The sequence below is a fragment of the Lepus europaeus genome, chromosome 5, assembly GCF_033115175.1.
Source record: "Lepus europaeus isolate LE1 chromosome 5, mLepTim1.pri, whole genome shotgun sequence".
NCBI lineage: Eukaryota > Metazoa > Chordata > Mammalia > Lagomorpha > Leporidae > Lepus > Lepus europaeus.
This window is the reverse complement of record NC_084831.1, coordinates 20,889,404-20,910,618: the sequence shown is the minus strand read 5'-3', so window position 1 is coordinate 20,910,618 and position 21,215 is coordinate 20,889,404. Positions and strand designations below refer to the sequence as shown.

Here is a 21,215-nt window from a genome sequence, read left to right as displayed (position 1 = left end):
CCTAGTGGCCAGCCCAGGACCCACAACACACTGGAAGCATCAATAAATATTTTTAATAAATAAAAAAGTCTAACAGTCTGACAGTAGAGCAAGGAAGTCACAGATGTATGACACCCCCTATAGAAGGCAGCCCAAGGAATATGGAGAACTGTTGAGGTGACTGTGTTGTGGGGGGCACAGATTAAAAGCACAGTGAGACTTTTGAGGTCAAATTAGGAGTCTTTATTAGCCAGCTGGAGACTGCCCTCTCACAGAGCAAGTCCAGGCAAGAAAGCCCTGAGTTGCAGCGGCCAGAGGTTTTCACAGGCAGGAACTACATTTTGGTGGCCTTGGCCATTATCAAGCAAGCACAAAAGCCAGAAATATGCCGGTTACAGCCAGATGAGCAGACTGATATCTATAACTTGTTTCTCTCAAAGGAACAGTCTCTGCTCTGAAGCAACCAAGCAAGATAACCTATAACTACCCGGCAGGCTATTGCCTGTGGGAAAATTTTAAACTTAAAGCCAACCCTGTCACACCAGGGATCAGACCTAGATGAAGACAGGTGACATCTTGAAACATTAAAAAGGCATCATAATAATAATAGAATTAAAAAGGAGAGAAAGATCCAACATGGGAAGCAGGCCACACAGCAGACTCATAGAATGACAAATGCCCTAAACAGCACTCTGGCTTCAGAATCAGCCCTTAAGGCATTCAGATCTGGCTAAAAAGCCCATGAGAGCATTTCAGGCACGGAAAGCCAAGACACTGTGGCAAAAATTGATATACATGAAAGATTTCTGTGAGATCCTGGTGGAAAGAAGGGGCCATCAAAGAAGGAGGTACCTTTCTCTATAGGGAGGAGAGAACTTCCATTTTGATTATGGCCATCTAAATAATGTAGGAGTTTGTGACCTCAAAAGGCTTCCATAGCCTTGGCAGCTCATGACAAGAGCCTCAGGTGATCACTGACATAATAAATAAGAGTGTCAATTGTTAATTCAACAACAGGAGTCACTGTGCACTTACTCCCCATGTAGGACCTCTGTCCTTAATGTGTTGTACTATGAGAATTAACGTTAAAACTAGTCTTCAAACAGTACTTTATCTTTGTGTGGGTGCAAACTGTTGAAATCTTTACTTAGTATAGAGTTGATCTTCTGTATATAAAGATAATTAAAAATGAATCTTAATGAAGAATGGGATGGGGGAGGGAGCAGGTGGTGGACCAAGAGTGGGGGTGTTATGCCCCCAAGTCGGTGGTCCCCCGAAAGTCACACCACCAGAGACCGAAGTTGAAGCTAATAAGCAGGGTCGTTTTTATTACGAGTTCGAACTCGGGCCTCTCAGTGCCTCCAGGAGAGGAAGCCCACCGAGAAGCCCCGAGCCTAATTCTTACAGAGCTTTTATTATCATGTACAAGCAAGTGTTAAGGGGATGCTGTAGATCAAGTTGACACTTCTGATAAGTCCAGGCATCGCAGCTGCTGACTCCGGGGGTAGTGGCTGGTTGTTATCTAAAGCTTTGAACCCTATAGGTATAGATAATTACTTTACATTCCTGGACCTGGGTCAGGGTAGGGTCACATCTGGCCAGATGGAGGGAAGGGGAGTGTACAATAGCGAGTGCCAGGAATGGGCAGCGGTTCGGGTCGTACAATAATCAACTTAATATAGTTACTGGATTACTTACATAATACATATTATTACATATACATATTACTAACATAATACATATTATAAAGTCAAAGACATCTAGCATTGCTTCTTTTTACTAATGGTTGCCTAACAAGCTAACGTGGTTACACTTTAGGTTACATTGAAATAATGATAGCACTAGTACAATGGATAATAAAGACATAGTAAAAGCTGGTTGTGCAGGTGCCTTCTCAGGGGTAGGAGGGCGGGTATGGGGGCATGAACCACTATAATCCAAAAGCTGTATCTATGAAATTCATATTTATTAAATAAAAGCTTTCCAAAAAAAAGAAGGCATCATAGGTAGAAGGGTGCCGCTTCCTTATGTATGGGGAGAATCTGGACCAAGGAGTGGCGTTACAGAAAGATAATTAATTATATGGGAAAAAAATGAGCAACCACACGAGGTGCCGGGTTAGGACTGCGAGGGCACAGCTGGGCGCGCAGGAGTTAGTTTAAAGCGTCGTCCCATCCGTGGTGACTTGGCAGGAGTTTGGCGGGAACTGGAGGGCACCGAACAAAGGAAGTGACGGCAGGAGGAGCGTGCTTGACGGAAGTGAGACAAGCCCTTGGATAAGAAAGTATTTTCTTTTTTAAGTTTTATTTTATCTATTTGATATGCAGAGAGCAAGAGAAACAGACACAGAAAGAGCAGCTGCCCGCTACAGTCGGGAGGCCAAAAATGTAATGCCGGTCTCCCAGGTGAGCGGCAGGTGCCCGATTAAGTAACCGGCCCCGCCCCTCCTAGTGTGCGCAGGAAGCCGGACTCAGGCGCGGAGGCGGGACTCCAAGCCAGACGCACTCTGATTTGCCATGTGGGCATTCCAACCGCCTTCTTAACCGCTAATCCAAACGCCGGCTCCAATTGGTTGTCTCCCTGAGCTATTGTCCTATCAGCATCCCGCAGATCCAGGCTTGCGCTTGCGCGCCTCTAATTCTACCCATAACAAAGATGGCCGTAGGGGCTTCCGGCGCGAGTTGGGCCGTAGTGCGCGTTTTCCGAGGCCTGGCCTGAGACGATGGGAGAAAGCGTAAGGTCCGTGGGTGTTGATTGGCTGAAGCGAGAAGCGTGCTGGAAGGTGACTGGCTTCGTCGTTCGCGGGAAGAAGTTTGTGGCGCCAGAGTAAAATCGACACCGCGCTGCCGCGGCAGCTCGGTTCTGAGGTGCTCTGCGAGCCCGTTCGGCTGGAACTTTCTGGTCCTCTGCTCCGAAGGCGTCGAGACCAAGATGTGGAATAGTAACGAGGGGTGACGCGGCGGAGGGGGACAGTCGCAGGATTCGCGGGCCGGCGCGTCCGGGGCCCAGGCGCGCGGGAGGGGGAGGGGCGGGCGCCGTCTGGGGTCGGGGGTCCTGGGGGCTCGGCGCGGGGGCAGGTGCCGGGGCTGGGCCGGCGGCGTGGGGCTCACGCCCTTGCTGTTCCCTGCCAGGCTCCTACGAGACCTTCAGCAGCTCCAGCTACGGGGGAGCCGGGGGCTACACGCAGTCGCCGGGCGGCTTCGGGTCGCCCACGCCCTCTCAGGCCGAAAAGAAATCGGTAGGTTGAAAGGGGTTGTGTTGTCCTGTCCGGCCCCGAAGCCCTAGCCGATCCCTGGGAGGCGACGGAGCGCTGTGACGTGGGATCTGATTAGGGAGTTACTCCGCGTGGCTGTGAAGTTTTAGGGGCACGGACGGTTCGGAACCTTCCTGGGGGTCGGTTTGGCATGTCGCCGGTGTCTTGCAGTCGCTTTCCGTAAACATTCACGCTTGGGATTAATATCCCATTATTAAGCGGATTTTTTTTTTTTAAAGATTTATTTATTTGAAAGAGTTACACAGAGAAAGAGAGGCAGAGAGAGAGGGGTCTTCCATCCACTGGTTCACTCCCCAATTGCCCGCAACGGCCGGACCTGCATCGAACTGGAGCCAGGAACTTCCTCAGGGTCTGACACGGGTGCAGGGGCCCAAGGACCTGGACCATCTTCCACTGCTTTCCCAGGCCACAGCAGAGAGCTGGATCAAAAGTGGAGCTGCCGCGAATCGAACCGGCAGCCATTTGGGATGGCGGCACAAATCCTATACCACAGTGCTGACCCCTTAAGCGGATATTATTAAAAAGAACACGAAGGGCAGGTGGTGTGGCACAGTGGGTAAAGGCGCTGCCTGAGATGCCTGCGTCCCATATCGGGGTGCAAGTTCTAGCCAGCTCCTCTGCTTCTGATCCAGCTTCCTGCTGATACGTGCTGGGAGGCAGCAGATGATAGATAGCCCAGGAGCTTAGGGTGCTGCCCCCCAGGTGGAGTTCCTGGCTCCTGGCTTTGGCCTGCCCTAGCCCTGGCTATTGACACCAGTTGGGTAATGGCTGAGGCCCAAATACTTAGGCCATCTTCCACTGCCTTCCCATGCCTTCCCAGGCACTTTAGGAGGGAGCCGTATTCAAAGTGGAGGAGCCGGGCTGAGCCATGACTGGTACAGGATGCTGCACCACAACACCCACCCTAGAACTGCTCCTCAGTGGTGTTTGTGGTTACTGCGCATGCGCTCTCAGGGGCTGTGGGAGTGCACCTTGCATCCAGCCTCTAGTGCTCATTCCTTATTCACTGTTTCTCTCAGTGTCATAGTTCTTCAGAGGCCAGCTCTGATGTTCCTTCTTTTTTTTTTTTTTTTTTTTGACAGGCAGAGTGGATAGTGAGAGAGACAGAGAGAAAGGTCTTCCTTTGCCGTTGGTTCACCCTCCAATGGCCGTTGCGGCCGGAGCATCGTGCTGATCCAAAGCCAGGAGCCAGGTGCTTCTGGTCTCCCATGCGGGTGCAGGGCCCAAGCACTTGGGCCATCCTCCACTGCCTTCCTGGGCCACAGCAGAGAGCTGGCCTGGAAGAGGGGCAACCGGGATAGAATCCGGCGCCCCAACCGGGACTAGAACCCGGTGTGCTGGCGCCACAAGGGGGAGGATTAGCCTGTTAAGCCACGGCGCCAGCCTGATGTTCCTTCTTGAAATTGGCAATACAGTTTTCTGAGATGCCATGTAGCACATGTCACACCATAGTGCATCAGGTTTGGGGCCGGTGCTGTGGCTGGCATAATAGGTTAAGCCTCCACCTGCGGCATCTGCCTCCCATATGGGCACCGGTTCAAGTCTGGCTGCTCCACTTCCTATCCAGCTCCCTGCTGTAGCCTGGGAAAGCAGTGGAAGATGGCCCAAGTGCTTGGGCCCCTGCAACCACATGGGAAACTGGAAGAAGCTCCTGGCTCCTGGCTTTGGATCAGCCTTGCTCTGCCATTGTCATTTGGGGAGTGAACCTCTTTCTCTGGAAAACCTCTTTCTCTGTCTCTCCCTCTCTGTAATTCTGCTTTTCAAATACATAATGCTAAAAAAAGAAAAGATCAGATTTATGTTTGGATTTGTACCTCCCTTGGTTGGTGTGTTGAAGGCGAATCCTATGCCATCTGCTTCATCTTTGTCACCTTGTCTTTCCCTTGGCAGCGGTAGACAAAAATGAGGGTTTACACTGTGGTCAGGCTGCTCTAGGGTGTGACTGGTGTGTCCTCACTAGACACTCTTACCCCACGCTGTCCCTCCTCACTGAGATGTCCACTGCGGCCAGGCTCCTAACCCATTAGCATCAGGAGCTCCTTCTGAGGGTCACACATCTGTCCTAAAGGAAACTGTACTTCTAACTTTCTGTTAGGTTTTTATTATGAGATCTAGACCAATTCCAAAGTGTTACGTCCACCAGCCATTTCTCAAACCCTTCCCAGTGCCATCTCCTCAGTGACCAGCTGCCATCTCCAGCCTGCCTTCACCTCCAAGCTGGGGTTTCTGTTAAAGGTCTGTTCTGGCAGCTGCTCTTCCTGATTGGGCGCCCCGCTGACCTCATTTTGTTGGGTCCTCCCTGTGGCTCCAACTTCCCTGTTCTGTGGGAGCTTTGAGGTCAGAACAACCCAGGTTTGAATTCTCAGCTGTGGCATTTGTGAGCTGTGTGATCCCTGTGATTCAGTGTCCAGGGCGGACATTTGGGATAGCAGTGACGATACTGCCTAGGGCTCCTGCATTCCTGTCAGCGTGCCTGTGTTTAAGTCTGGACTCTACTTCTGTATCAGCTTCCTGCCAATGTGCACCTAGAGGCAGCGGATGATGGCCCAGGTGACTTGGGTCCCTACCACCAATGAGGGAAACCTGGTTCAAGGTCCTGGCTCCTGGCCTTGGCCCAGCCCAGCTCTGCTTATTGCAGGCATTCGGGGAGTGAATCAGTGGATGGAAGATTCTTTCTCGAGTTCTTTATTTGCTTTCCAAGTAAAATGAAAGTAAATTGTTTAAATTTTTTTAGAGAAAGTTTAATGTTCCAATGTATTTAATGTGTTTGGCAGGTGGCAGGTGTTAAATGCGTGGTCATCACTATACTCTTAGTTGAATTTATGCACATGTTGCTTTGCAGAGAGCCCGAGCCCAGCACATTGTGCCCTGTACCATATCCCAGCTGCTTTCTGCCACTCTGGCCGATGAAGTGTTCAAAATTGGCAATGTTGAGATTTCGCAGGTATGTGAAAGAATTTGTGTAAGAGTCGATCATATAAAGATCATATAAAAATACATATGTGCTGCTTTGGTTTCTTGAAAGATAAAGTTTTTTTTTTTTTTTTTTTTTTTTTTTCCCAACCTAGGTCACCATCGTGGGGATAATCAGACATGCGGAGAAGGCACCAACCAACATTGTTTACAAAATAGATGACATGACAGCTGCACCCATGGACGTCCGTCAGTGGGTCGACACAGATGTAAGAGGCCGTTTTTGATCAGGGTAGGGTTACTTTGGGACTTTGGAGAAGATGAACTTTTTTAATGTTACTTTTTAAAGTTTTTAATAAAAAACAATACATGAGTGAGATGTCAAAGGCAGAAACCCTACTATGATGCATTTATATATTTGATTCCATAAGAGTTTTTATTTTATTTATTTATTACTTATTTTATTTGAAAGGCAGAGTTACAGAGAGGCAGAGAAAGAGATCTTCCATCTGCTGGTTCACTCCCCAATTGGCCACAATGGCAAGGGCTGGGCAAATCCGAAGCTAAGAGCCTGGAGCTTCTGTGGGTGCAGGGGCCCAAGGACTTTGGCCATCTTCCACTGATTTTCCAGGCCATAGCAGAGAGCTGGGTCAGAAGTGGAGCAGCCGGGACTTGATCCAGTGTCCAAATGGGGTGCCAGCACTGCAGGTGGTGGCTTTACCCACTATGCCACAGTGCTGGCCCCTTCATAAGAGTTTAAAACCTTGTAAGTTTCCCAAAATACTAAAAAGGCAAGTGACAGGACACAGTAGAATAATGTAAATTCCAAAAGAACAAAAATTATTTCTTTGATCACCTTTGTATTCCCAGCACCTAGAACACCTAGAATAATGTCAGTGACATAATTGGCCCAGCCTGCTTAGTAAATACTGTTTACTGTTCATATGAATGGAGAAAATATTTGCAACAAATGACAAACATTTTAAATATTAACTAAAAATGCTTACAAAGCGAAAAAACAAAAACACACACAATTGCACCTTAGGAAAATGGACAAAGAAGTTTTAAAGATTTATTTGTTTATTTGAAAGAGTTACACAGAGAGGAAAGGAGAGACAGAAAGAGAGAGAGGTCTTCCATCTGCTGGTTCACTCCCCAGTTGGGCGCAAAGGCCAGAGCTGTGCTGATCCAAAGCCAGGAGCCAAGAGCTTCTTCTGGGTCTCCCACGTGGGTGCAGGGGCCCAAGGACTTGGGCCATCTTCCAATGCTTTCCCAGGCCATAGCAGAGAGCTAGAATAGAAGTGGAGCAGCCGGGACTCAAACTGGCACCCATATGGGATGCCAACACTGCAGGTGGCAGCTTTACCGGCTATGCCACAGCGCCGGCCCCGAGATAATGTTCTTTTTTAAGATGTGTTTCTTTATTTGAAAGGCAGAGCAAGAAAGAAGGAGAGACAATGAAAGAGATAAACTTCCATTCACGGGTTCACTCCCCAGATGGCTGCGTTGGCCAGGCTGCAGCCCAAAGCCAAGAGTTCCATGTGGGTTTCCCATGTGGGTGCAGGGGCCCAAGCACTTGGGCGATCCTACACTGCTTCTTCAAGTGCATTAGCAGGGAGCTGAGGCTCGAGCCTGCCTTCACATGGGACACTGGCACTGCAGGCAGCAGCCTGGCCTGCTGCACCACAACTTTGACCCCAAGATACGATTTTTAATTTATTGAATTGGCAAAGAAATTTAAAAGAATGACAGTGTCAGGTTCTGGTGAGAGCAGCATAGTGCCTCTTGCACTTAGTAGGCACCTAATATTTGTTGAATGATTTGCCATTGCTTAAGGAAAAATACCATTCTACTCTGACAGTATAAACAAGAATTGGCAAACCCTTCCTCAAAAATCCTGTGTCAAAATTTTCAATGATTAAAATGTTGAAACAGCAACTATACTTCTAGAGGGTTTTTTTTTTTCTCCCCCCCCCCCCTTTTTTTTTTTTACAGGCAGAGTTAGACAGTGAGAGAGAGACAGAGAGAAAGGTCTTCCTTTTCCGTTGGTTTACCCCCCAATGGCTGGCGCAGCCAGCGCACTGCAGCCATCGTACCACACTGATCCGAAGCCAGGAGCCAGGTGCTTCTCCTGGTCTCCCATGGGGTGCAGGGCCCAAAGACTTGGGCCATCCTCCACTGCCTTCCCGGGCCACGGCAGAGAGCTGGCCTGGAAGAGGAGCAACCAGGACAGAATCCAGCGCCCCAACCAGGACTAGAACCCAGAGTGCCGGTGCTACAGGCAGAGGATTAACCTAGTGAGCTGCGGCACCAGCTACTTCTAGAGTTTTATACTGACATAATTAAAGGTGCATTCAAAGATTCAGTTCTAAGAATGTTGATCATGGCCGGCGCCATGGCTCACTTGGCTAATCCTGCCCTTGCAGTGATGGCACCCCGGATTCTAGTCCTGGTTGGGGCGCTGGATTCTGTCCCGGCTGCTCCTCTTCCAGTCCAGCTCTCTGCTGTGGCCCTGGAAGGCAGTGGAGGATGGCCCAAGTGCTTGGGCCCTGCACCCCATGGGAGACCAGGAGGAAGCACCTGGCTCCTGGCTTAGGATCAGCACAGCGCGCCAGCCGCAACACACTGGCCGTAGCAGCCATTTGGGGGTGAACCAACAGAAAAGGAAGACCTTTCTCTCTGTCTCTCTCTCTCACTGTCTAATTCTGCCTGTCAAAAAAAAAAAAAAAAGTTGATCATAATGTGTTAATGAAAAATTAAAAGCACACCCAAAATGCTAGCAATAGGAGATTAAGTAAGCCATGATTTAATTTATACATACTGCAAATTATTTAGAAATGTATCATCACAAAGAATTATTTGCTGTAAATTTGAGAAAAGGAACATGTTGCAAGATGGATGTATGAATATATGATTTGACCTCGTTTTTGTAATGTGTATATGATTGTCTATAAATATGAAGAAAATGAATTGAAAGAGAAACTGGCATTGTAGCACAGTGGGTTAACTGCCACCTGCAATGCGGGCATTCCATAGTCTAGTGACGGTTCAAGTCCCAGCTGCTCCACTTCCTTTATTTTTTTAAGATTTATTTATTTAGGCCGGCGCCGTGGCTCAATAGGCTAATCCGCCGCCTTACGGCGCCAGTACACCGGGTTCTAGTCCCGGTCGGGGCACCGGATTCTGTCCCGGTTGCCCCTCTTCCAGGCCAGCTCTCTGCTGTGGCCCGGGAGTGCAGTGGAGGGTGGCCCGAGTGCTTGGGCCCTGCACCCGCATGGGAGACCAGGAGAAGCACCTGGCTCCTGGCTTCGGATCAGCGCAGTGCGCCAGCGCAGCGGCCATTGGAGGGTGAACCAATGGCAAAAAGGAAGACCTTTCTCTCTGTCTCTCTCTCTCACTGTCCACTCTGCCTGTCAAAATAAAAAATAAAAGAGATTTATTTATTTGAAAGGCAGAATTACAGAGAGGCAGAGGTAGAGAGAGAGAGAGAGAGGTCTTCCATCTGTTGGTTCACTTCCCAAATGACCTTAATGGCTAGAGCTGGGCTGATCCGAAGCCAGGAGCCTGGAGTGTCTTCCAAGTCTCCCACGTGGATGCAAAGCCAGGGAGTTGGGCCATCTTCTGTTTTCCCAAGCCAAAGCAGAGAGTTAGATTGGAAGTGGGGCCGGCGCTGTGGCTTAACAGGCTAATCTTCCGCCTTGCGGCGCCGGCACACCAGGTTCTAGTCCTGGTTGGGTTCTATCCCAGTTGCCCCTCTTCCAGGCCAGCTTTCTGCTATGGCCCGGGAAGGCAGTGGAGGATGGCCCAACTTGGGCCCTGCACCTGCATGGGAGACCAGAAGAAGCACCTGGCTCCTGACTTTGGATCAGCACAATGTGCCGGCTGCAGCGGCCATTGGAGGGTGAACCAACGGCAAAAAGGAATACCTTTCTCTCTGTCTCTCTCTCTCACTATCCACTCTGTCAAAAAAAAAAAAAAGGATTGGAAGTGGAGCAGCTGGGACTTGAACCAGCACCCTTATGGGATGCCAGCACTACAGGTGGCGGTTTTACCCACTACACCACAGCACTGACCTCATGCTGCACCACTTCCTATCCAGCCCCCTGCTAGTGCATCTGGAAAAGCAGTGCAAGATGGTCCAAGTGCTTGGGCCTCTGCCATCTACATGGTATATCTGGATAGAGTTCCAAGCTCCTGCCTTTACCCCAGCCCAGCCCTGGCTATTGGAGCCATTTGGGGAATGAACCAGTGGATGGAAGATCGATCTTGCTTGCTCTCTCTCTCTCTCTCTCTCTGTCTTTCTCTCTCCCTCTCCCCCTGTAGCTCTGCCTTTCAAATAAATAAATCTTAGCCAAAAAAAAGAAGAAGAAAATGAACTGAACTAGAATGTATGTTAGTGGGGTGGACATTTGGCACAGCAAAATAGCCCCTTAAAACTGTGAAAACAGTTTCTGTGGCTTACCTTTTTCACTTTGTAAAGTTTTTCTTAGCCCCAAAGTGTTTTTTAATTGTCTGTATTTCTGTCTATTATGTCTATGGTTTTTCTTTTTTGTAAGTCATTCCATGTATTTGGAGTATATATGGATAAGAGAGAGACACAGCAATTTAATTTATTTGAAAGCCGGAGTTACAGAGAGGGAGGTGCAAAGGCAGGGGGAGAGAAGTCTTCCATCCACTCCTCAAATGGGCGCAACGGCCGGAGGTGGGCCAGGCCAAAGCCACAAGGCTGGCCCGCAGTGTTCTTATTTTTAAATTGTGTACTTTATTTTCTAGTTTTCCAAAGTCATATAAACGTTATGCACATATTCTAGGAAGAAGGAAATATTAAAGTTGTTTATAATTATCCTCGTTAAGCACTGTGAACGTTTGGTGTACGTTTTCCCCCACGTGAGAAATCAGCATTTCAAAGTGTTACTACTGCTCTTCTCAGACAGCAAGTAGAATTGTGCATTACAGTTTGCAGCAGCGTGGAATATTGCATTATATGAACGTGTCCTTTATGTTGGGTATTTAGGTTGCTTTAAAACATTTAGTAATCTAAACAGTATTCTGATAACTTTGATGAATCTAAATTTTAATGCATGTTCTTAATTATTTCCTTTAATTTCTAAAAGTGAGTTGCTTTCCTAGCACATATATCCAACAGAAAACATTGTACCTGAGAACGTTGAGTGAGGGTGTCACAATTGTTTGCCCTTTAAGAAAGATGTACATAACATACAACTTTGGAGCTGGGAATTATTTTTAGAGAGGTTTTTACATCTCTAAAATGAGGTAAACTAGTTAATGCCATATTAGGGTCCTTTAGCTCTTACTTTGTAACTTTCTTATTCTGTACAAAATTTAGAAATTTTAAAGAGGCTGTCTTTCACTAGTATCCTGAGACCTTAGTGACATGTTTGTATTTCATCTGTTAGGACGCCAGTGGTGAGAACACCGTGGTTCCTCCAGAAACATACGTGAAGGTGGCTGGTCACCTGAGGTCTTTCCAGGTAAAGTCAATGAAAAGGCGGTTACAGTGGATTTGCTTGAAGTGGCTTCTGGGTTTCAGATATTTAATACTTAATTAAGTTCCATTTTGAATGGGAAATTACTTCATTATTCTCTTCTTCAAAAGGACAGAACTGTTTTGTACTTTAATATAAAAGTAACAGGATGATGGAGAAAAAGTAGAATCTGCCTACAATTGCCATCAGTGGCATCCATAAAGGGTCAAAGAGAGAATTCTGAATTGCAGGCAGGATACTAGACTCTGCTCGGTTGTGTGAGCTTGGACAAGTCATGAACATCTCTGAGCTCGTTTGACTTCTTCCCTCATTATTGACTATATTTGGACTATCCTGAGTTGAAATTTTTAAGTATATAACAGATACTTTCCCCTGATTGGCAAAATACCATGACCCAAAAGCCACAGTGTTTTGACCTGAAATTCTCTTGAATATGTTCAGCCTTAATTCTCCTTTTTCTCTTTATTTTTCACAGAACAAGAAGAGCCTGGTAGCCTTTAAGATCATGCCCCTGGAGGACATGAACGAGTTCACCGCTCACATTCTGGAAGTGGTGAATGCACACATGATGCTGAACAAGTCACACAGCCAGGTGAGCAAATGCACACGTGGTGCTGAACACATGCCAGCCAGGTGAGCAAATGCACACGTGGTGCTGAACACGTGCCAGCCAGGTGCGCAGCTCCCCTGGGAGCTTTTTCTCTTCTGGAAGAACAGAGCCTGCTTCTCTGGTTTGGCTGTGATTCCTTGACGTCGTGACGGTTGAGCCAGAGGAGGAGCATCTCCCAGTCCTCAGACCTTCTCTCTGTGAGCCTTGCTGTCGTTTTGGATTCTGGTGGAGCACTCATGTTTCTTAGAATCATGGGTTCCTCTCACCCTATTGGCTTGGGTGGCTGAGGCCTAGGACAGCCCTCAGGTATAGGCAGGTAGCTACAGGCTGAACTGCTAGCTCAGGATTGTCAGTCTGTATTTAGAGAACAACCACAGTAGGATTCCATCTTACTGCTTTCCTTCCAGCCTGTTGGCTGAAGAGAAACATTGACCATTATTTTTTCCCTGAAATTTCTCCCGTTATTTTCTGTTGTGTGAATTCACGTTGGCAAATCTGTCTAGGACTACACAAAGAGTGATTCTAGTATTAGAAATTCCCAGAGGATTCGAGAAGCCAGTGGACGATTGGTTACACGGGAGACAGGAGAACTAATATGCCAGTGATAGTGCTGTTGCCCACTTAACCTTTGCTGAGCATTTGGGATACAGAGGTACACTCACTTGTTTATGTATTAGAATAACACTTACTGAGCCTACTCTGGGCCACTCACTATTCTAGTCCTTCGGGATACAGCAGTGATGTAGGCAGAGGATCTGCTCAAATTCCTGTTCTTAAGAGAAGCAGGCAATAAACAAGAGAATGCATGTAATTACAGGTGGGTAGGAGCTCTGAAGTAAAGCTGCAAGAGAGTGATGGCAGGAACAGGAATGCTAAGATTTAGGGGCTGGCGTGGCACAGCAGGTTAAGTTGTCACTTAGGACCAGCATCCCACATCAGAATTCAAGTCCTGGCTGCTCTGCTTCCGACTCAGCTCCCTGCTAATTTTCCTGGGAAGGCAGTGGATGATGGCCCAAGTATCTAGGCTCTTGCCATCCATGTGGGAGACTCAGATGGAGTTATAGGCTCCTGGGTTCAGCCTGGCCCACCCCTGGCCATTGCAGGCATTTGGAGAGTGAACCAGCAGATGGAAGATTTCTTTGTCTCTGCTACTCCTTCACTCACTATAACTCTGCCCCTCAAATAATAAAATAAATCTTTTAAAATGTGAAGGAGAAAAGGGAGAGTTCAAAAATGACTCCTGTGTCTGGGGCTTGAGCAGCTGGATAAAGCTAGCGGACTTGGAGGTAAAATGCAGAGTTCTGTTTTGGACCTTACAAGTGTGAGATGCCAGTTAGACAGCCAAGTGAAGAGCTGAATGTATGAGGCTGGGGAGAAGTCAGGGCAAGAGAAAGAACAGTAGGAGTCATTGTGTGTGGGTGATAATTTAAAGCCTTGAATGATGACATAACTAGGGAGTTAAGAGGGCGGAGACCCTAAGTGCCGGGACACACAAACCTTTAGAAATCTAGAAACAGAGGCCGGCGCCGTGGCTTAACAGGCTAATCCTCCGCCTTGCGGCGCCGGCACACCGGGTTCTAGTCCTGGTTGGGGCACCGGATTCTATCCTGGTTGTCCCTCTTCCAGGCCAGCTCTCTGCTATGGCCCAGGAAGGCAGTGGAGGATGGCCCAAGTCCTTGGGCCCTGCACCCGCATGGGAGACCAGGAGAAGCACCTGGCTCCTGGCTTCGGATCAGCGCACTGCGCCGGCCACAGCGGCCATTGGAGGGTGAACCAATGGCAAAGGAAGACCTTTCTCTCTGTCTCTCTCTCTCTCTCTCACTATCTACTCTGCCTGTCAAAAAAAAAAAAAGAAAAAAGAAAGAAATCTAGAAACAGAGTAGGAGTCATTGAAAGAGAGAAAGAGAGGTTGCTGCTTAGGCAGCAGAGAGCTGGGAATTGTGATTCTGTACAATATTCTGGAAAGATCGTTTCATGAAGGAGAGAACGGAGATAAAGTGTTGAATGCCGCCTGGCACCTAGTGTTGAATGCCGCCTGGCACCTAGTGAGGTGATGAAAGAGGTCTGTCTTGGCATCTGGACGTGTGGATCTTCTCAAAGGCTTCAGTGGAGGCTGGGAAGGGGGTTAAAGGGAACGGGATCGGTAGAAGTTTAAAGTGTTTGTTTTATTACATATGTTAGTGATGCATATTATTTGATAAAAATGGGTTTGAAATGAGAATGGCTGGTTAGGGTGTAGAGGCTACGAGCGTAGACAATATTAAAGGCAAAGAAAAGAAGGTGATTCTTTCCCTGAGAGGGGGCTACATTACAAAGTAGGGGTTGAGACGCCCAAACAGTGGAAGCATTGATAAGTTGGCCAAGTGCGGGGTGCTGTGGAACCACAGAACAGGATGTCCCATCCTGGCCTGGACACATAGAAAGGCTGCCTGGAGAAGGTGATGCCAAAACCAAGTCTTAGGGCAAGACTGGATATGAGCAGAGATCATCTGAAATGGGGGGGGGGGGGGGTAGTCATGTTGGCAAAGATATTTGGGTAAGAAACAGAATCCACTTGGTATTACTAGATGATAAAATGTAGAGTCCTTGGGCCAGCGCTGTGACATAGCAGTTTAAACCACCATCTGCAGTGTGGCATCCCATATGGGTGCTGGTTTAAGTTCTAGCTGCTCCGCTTCTGATCCAGCTCCCTGCTAATGCTCCTGGGAAAGCAGCAGAAGACAGCCCCCGCACCCACATGGGAGACCAGATGAAGCTCCTGGCTCCTGGCTTTGGCCGGGCCCAAGCCATTTGGAGAGTGAACCATCAGATAGAAGATCTTTCCCTCTCTCTCCTCTTTCTCTCTCTTAATTCTGACTTTCAAATAAATAATGAAAAAAGAAAGAAAAATAAATAAATGTAGAATCTTGTTTCACCAGCAGGCAGCATGGAAGCATTTAGCTTTGACAACAAGGGACAATGATTGATTTTTACTTTTTTTTAATGGTACAAAGACAGAAGGCATTTATTTATTTATTTTTAAAGATTGATTTATTTTCTTGGAAGAGCTATATACAGAAAGAGAAAGAGAGGCAGAGAGAGAGACGTCTTCATCCACTGGTTCACTCCCCAACTGGCTGCAATGGCCAGAGCTGAGCTGATCCAAAGCCAGGATCCAGGAGCTTCTTCCAGGTCTCCCACATGGGTGCAGGGGCCCAAGGACTTGGGCCATCTCCTACTGCTTTCCCAGGCCATAGCAGAGAGCTGGATGGGAAGTGGAGCAGCCAGGACTTGAACTGGCCCCCACTTTTTTTTTTTAGGATTTATTTATTTATTTATTTGAAATTCAGAGATACAGAGAAGCAGAGGCAGGGAGAGAGAGAGGTCTTCCATCCAATGGTTCACTCTCCAGATGACCGCAACGGCTGGGGCTGTGCCCGTCAGGAGCCAGGAGCTTCTTCCCAGTCTCCCACAAGGGTGCAGGGACCCAAGGACTTGGGTCATCTTCTGATGCTTTCCCAGGCTACAGCAGAGAGCTGGAACTGAACAGAGCACCCGGGACTTGAACTGGTGCCCACATGGGATGCTGGCACTGCAGGCGGCGGCTTTTCCCACTATGCCACAGCGCTGGGCCCTGAACACTTCTTAAATGAATCTCCTTACTGGCTAGGATTTCTCCTGATGAGCTTCTCCAGCACTCAGGCATCTGCTTTGTGTTCTGAATGTATTTGACCGTTGTCATTCTTGCTGGTTTAGTATTCAGTTCAATAGCGTGAACATTGACTGCCTGTACTGTCCATCAGACACTGCAGCATGCAGGGCTCTGTGTGGAAAAGGACACGCAGAGCGGGACAGCGGGTGCTGTGATAGGGAATGGGCCAGGTGCTGAGAGCCAGGAAGGAAATCAGTGACTAACTTGACTTGGGGAGCGTCAGCAAAGGCCTGACAAAGAACTTGGAAGGATAAGGAGTGTTTCTCAGGTGGATGAGGGGAGAGTGTTAGGAAGAATGCAGATTGGTGCCTCCTCACACGAGGCACCAAAATGTTAGGAGAAGAGGCACGGAATAGAGAGGAGGCAGTGTACGAATTTACAGCCAGACCAAATTTATTCAGAGAAAATAAATCCGTGGAGGTGGGTGAGCAACTGCCCTCATGCACACTGATGGAACATGTGGCAGAAGGCCCCACCCCAGAGGCCGGGCCTTTGTATATTTTAGGAGGGCTGGAGATGGGGGTGGGAGAGGGGCAGCAGGCGGAGGGGACTTCCTGGAACTGGTCTTTCCCGGGTCTGGGGGTGTGGGTGTGAAGACAATAGGATGTGAGACCCATTTGAGATTCAAGGGCAAGGAATACATTCCAGTGTGTATCTCCTTTGGGCCGCGAGGGAGAATGGCTGGGGCTTATGTCCTTGTTCCATCAGAGAGCATCTCCCCAGACAGGGAGCAACATGTTGAGATCAGAGGCGAATTTGAGGGTGGCAGGAAGTCAGGTGCAGCTTGGGAAAGTGTGGGAGAAGTCAAGAGGGAAGTAGAGTGGACTTCTGAGTCTTGCGTGTCTACTCTGTTTTCACAGGCAGAGGGAGCCACTGGACAGCTTTTAAGCAGAGCAGAGACATGTTCATAGGAAAATGCCAGGGGTAGCAGTGCGGGGCAGGGGCTTTGATCGGCATACGGGGACTAGAGCCTGAGGTACCAGTCAGCGGGGAAAGAATTGGCTTCAGTCACAGGCCGTGGTGATCGATTGTGGAAGTCTGCAGGGTTGGGGTCGGGATTGGTTTACTAATTGATATGGGCTATAGCAGCGGAGCAGGTTGGGGAGGAAAGTAATGGATTTGATTTTACTCTGAGTGTCTGAGCTATCCAGGTCGAAGTACCCAGTGGAGAGCCAGCAGTGAGAATGTGTGGCCAGGAAGAGGTCTGTGGGAACTGTCACCTTTTTTTTTTTTTTTTTTTTTAAGATTTATTTATTTATTTATTTGAAAGACAGAGATTCCATCCACTGGTTCACTCCCCAGTTGGCTGCAGTGGCTGGAGCGAGCCAATCCGAATCCAGAAGCTTCTTCTGGGTCTCCCACATGGGTGTACGGAGTCCTAGGGCCATCTTCTATCCTTTCGTAGGCCGTAGCAGAGAGCTGGAACTGAAATGGAGCAGCCAGGACTCGAACTGGTGCCCTATGGGATGCTGGCACTGCAGGCAGCAGCCACAGTGCTGGCCCCGCTGTCAGCCATTTTTGTAGACAGTAGAAGAGGAGGCTATAGGGGTACTTGAGAAGGTGTGGTCAGCAGTGTGTGCCTCTGAGACGGCAGGCTCTGGGCAGAGGGAAAGAGATGTGTGGTCACTGAGGGAAAAGTCGTGACTTTGAAGAGAAAGTCTCAGAGGTGGATTTGGGGAATTCAGATAGTGATGGGCTGAGCCGGGACCAAGGAGAAAGGAAATGGAAACAGTGCTTATAGTCCGGTGTTAGAACGGAGGGAGAGACGACAGTGGGGACTGTGTCTCCATTGGTCTCTCCGTGTAGCCTCATGCCTCGCTGACCGGTCAGTACCCGGGGAATTGAGCCCTGGGGTCCTGTCACAGCAGGTCTCTGGGGCTTTTTCCTGTGGTTTTTCTCACGCTGCAAAAAAGAGAAGGAGCCAGGAGTGTGTGTGTGCGTGTGTCTGTCTGTCTGTTTCTCTGTCTCTGATTCTGTGCCGCAGAGGGCTATGAAATTCTCACCAGATAGTAGCTGTCCTTCCAGTGTGAGCAGTTGTCATTGGGAAAGCTCTTCACTTAAATTGTTTCTTATTGGCTGCTTATTAACAAATTGTTTGAAATATTTCTAATGTTGTGAACTCCTTTTGTAACTCCAGCCCTCAGCAGGGAGGGCATCTTTCAGCAATCCAGGAATGAGTGAAGCAGGCAGCTTCAGCGGGAACAGCTTCATGCCGGCAAATGGCCTCACTCCAGCCCAGAATCAGGTAAACCACACCTTTCGGGCCTCAGAAATGTTGACGGTCAGTCTTGCATGGCCTTGCTTCCTCAGTGCACTGAGGCTGTCTCAGTACCTGACTCATTTCTCCCATACAAAGGGACTGAGGTTTGAAAAGGGTAGGGTATTTATGTGGTTGCTAATGTTTCTGATTTGAATCTTGAAGGTGCTGAATTTGATTAAGGCTTGCCCAAGACCTGAGGGATTAAACTTTCATGATCTTAAGAACCAACTCCATCACATGACTGTGGCCTCGATCAAGTAAGTATTGGGTTTCTGCGAGCTGGGGTTCCACGGTTGTACCCAGTGTCACCTCATCAGGGTTTCCTAGTTGGAAAAGCAGCCTTTGGCACAGCAGTTGTTACCACTTGGGACACTCACATCCCGCAGTAGCTTCTCCACGTTCAAGTCCCAGCTCCCCTTCCAATCCAGCTTCCTGCTAATGCTAAGGCACTAACTCCAATAGTTGGGTCCTTTCCACCCGTGTAGGAAACCCAGTTAAGTTCATAGCTCCCGGCTTTGGCCTGGCCCAGCCCTGGCCGTTGCAGGCATTTGGGAAATAAACCGGTACATAGAAGATTTTGTCTCTGTCTCCCTTTCAGATAATAATTTAAAAATAAAAACCAGCAACGTAGCAAAAGCTTGCTGCAACCTCCTTGACAAAGGGGCAGTTGTCGAGCGCGGACGCATGGAAGGACTCACAGAGAGGGTGCTGCTCGGCACGTTCACAGTGAATTCGTTCATTCAGGAGACACTAAGGTCCGCTGTGTAAGAGACGTCATTCTGAGCAGCGGCCTGATGCCTTGTGGGATTTACACGACGGAGTGAGGTCCCTAGCTCCTGGCCCTCCGCGTCCCCTTGCGGACATGAGTACATTAGGCTCTCTAGACTGGAAGCCATTGGACGGTCTGCTAACACCTCAGTCCACTTCAGACGAGCAGCTTCCTCACCGCAGTGTGAGGAACTGGTCAGACCAGCTGAGCACTACTGTGCTTGGAGGTGGTTGTTTGTTATTGTGAACCACTTGATAGTGTAGGCCTAGATAGGAGAGAATGTCCGGTGTAATTCCATTTCCTGCGCTGTGAAGTGAGGGGAACAGCCCGTGTCTCCGAGTGCCCATGATGAGGAGGTGCAGTGTACCATAAGTGCTTTAAGTGACTTCTTTTTTCGAATGTTTACTTATTTATCTGAAAGGCAGAGAGACATAGACAAAGATATCTTCCATCTGTTGGTTCATTTCCAAAATGCCTGCAAAAGGGCTGGACCAGGCCTAAGCCTGGAGCCTGAAACTCCATCTGGGTCTCCCATGTGGATGGCAGGGCCCAAGCTCTTGAGCCTCCCAGGGTACATTAGCAGGATCGGAAGCAGAGGAGCTGGGACTCGAACCAGCATTCCACTATGGGAGTGGGCGTCCCAAGCAGCAGTTCAGCCTGCTGTGCCACAGTACTCGCCCTCTACAGATAGCTGTTTGGTGGCCAGTGTCCTGGCTCAGTGGATCAAGCCACCATTTCCAATGTTGGCATCTCATATCAGAGCACCTGTTTGAGTCCCAGGTGTTCCACATCTGCTCCATCTTCCTGCCAGTGCACCTAGGAGGACAGCAGATGATGACCCAATTAATTGAGTTCCTGTCACCCGTGTAGAAGACCAAAATGGAGCTCTGAGGTCCTGGCTTTCAGTCTGGCCCAGCCCTAGCTTTTTCAGGAATTGCGGAATGAACCAGCTTGCTCGCTCACTCTCTTTCTGTAGCTCTTTCAAAGTAAGAAAATCTTAAGAAAAAAGATACCATCTGAGTCTCCCATGCGGGTTTCAGGGGCTCAAGTATTTGGGCCGTCTTCCCAGGCGCATCAACAGGAAGCTGGATCCGGAGCAGAGCAGCTGCAACTCGGATACGAGATGCCTGCATTGCGTGTGGTGGGCCCGCCTGCCACACCACCAGTCCCAAGACAGTTATTTATACTAGAAGACTCGATGTACAGGCTGGCCACAGCTTTAGATCCCAGCTTCACTGTGCTTAGACTGGGATTTAAGTGAGGTCCTATTTTCTTATCTTTCCACAATTTGGGAGAGGAATCCAAGGCGGCTCTACTAGGTGCTGTCTCCATGGATAACCTCAGTGTTGCAATTTCATTGGCATTTCTCCCTGCGAGCCTTCTGTGAGTACAGTGGCTGTGAATCCTTAGCTGAGAGAGGGCGTAAGTAAGTGAAGTCTGCCTACGTGACCACATGAAAAGGTGAGTTTCCTCTCTTCTGCAGTGGTTTGAACATGGTCCTTTTTTCTTTGCTTTCTAGGCAAGCTGTGGATTTTCTTAGCAACGAGGGACACATCTATTCTACGGTAGACGATGATCATTTTAAGTCTACAGATGCAGAATAACTGGGCCTCGCTGGGTAACTGAGACACTCTCCAGCTCTACCTATTTCTATAATCTGTTGTCTCCAGCTGTGCACGTTGGTCAGGCAACTTCTAGGTTGTAGGTCTCATCTGTAAAAATGTCGGCTGACATCCTTCTGAAACTCAGTGCTCTTCTGTTTTTGTTTTTGGTTTTTTTGATGCTCAAAGAGAAATGGACAATGGACAGGGATGTGAACCAGGGCAGGATTTCTTGAAGAATCCTTGTTAAGCTCATTACAGCCTCAGGATAGAAGGAGCTGGAAGAGGATGTTGCCAAGAGAGTTGGCAGTGTTAAGTAACGCCCAGGACTTCCTGTTCCTGGCGCATTTTCTGTTGAGAGATGGACAAGGCGAGGTCTGCTGCCAAGCACCAGCCGAGAATCCCAGCGGCCCCGGCCTGGTTTGCTTTGCCATCGGGTACGTGGCGCTGCTTTTAGAATTGCACTTTCCTTCACCTTCCCTGCCTGTTGCCAAAAGTGGGCTGGTCAACATGAGGTTCTGGGCAGAGGGGAAGAAATGTGATTGTGTTTGGTACAAAACAAGTACACTCATATGTTGAATAAAACAGTTCTATTATCACAGTAACGAGAG

The 21,215-nt window shown here is 48.5% G+C and overlaps 1 protein-coding gene across 1 annotated transcript; it reads left to right on the top strand.

Annotated features, from left to right (window-relative positions):
• The first annotated feature begins 2,624 nt into the window (after positions 1-2,624).
• RPA2 (replication protein A2) lies at positions 2,625-21,209 on the top strand. Its single transcript, XM_062190749.1, has 9 exons — positions 2,625-2,920; positions 3,111-3,217; positions 6,096-6,197; positions 6,322-6,435; positions 11,584-11,658; positions 12,149-12,265; positions 18,112-18,219; positions 18,397-18,491; positions 20,523-21,209. Exons 1-9 carry the CDS (start codon positions 2,911-2,913, stop codon positions 20,605-20,607), a joined length of 813 nt encoding a protein of 270 aa, XP_062046733.1. The 5' UTR covers positions 2,625-2,910; the 3' UTR covers positions 20,608-21,209.
• The last annotated feature ends 6 nt before the right edge of the window (positions 21,210-21,215 follow it).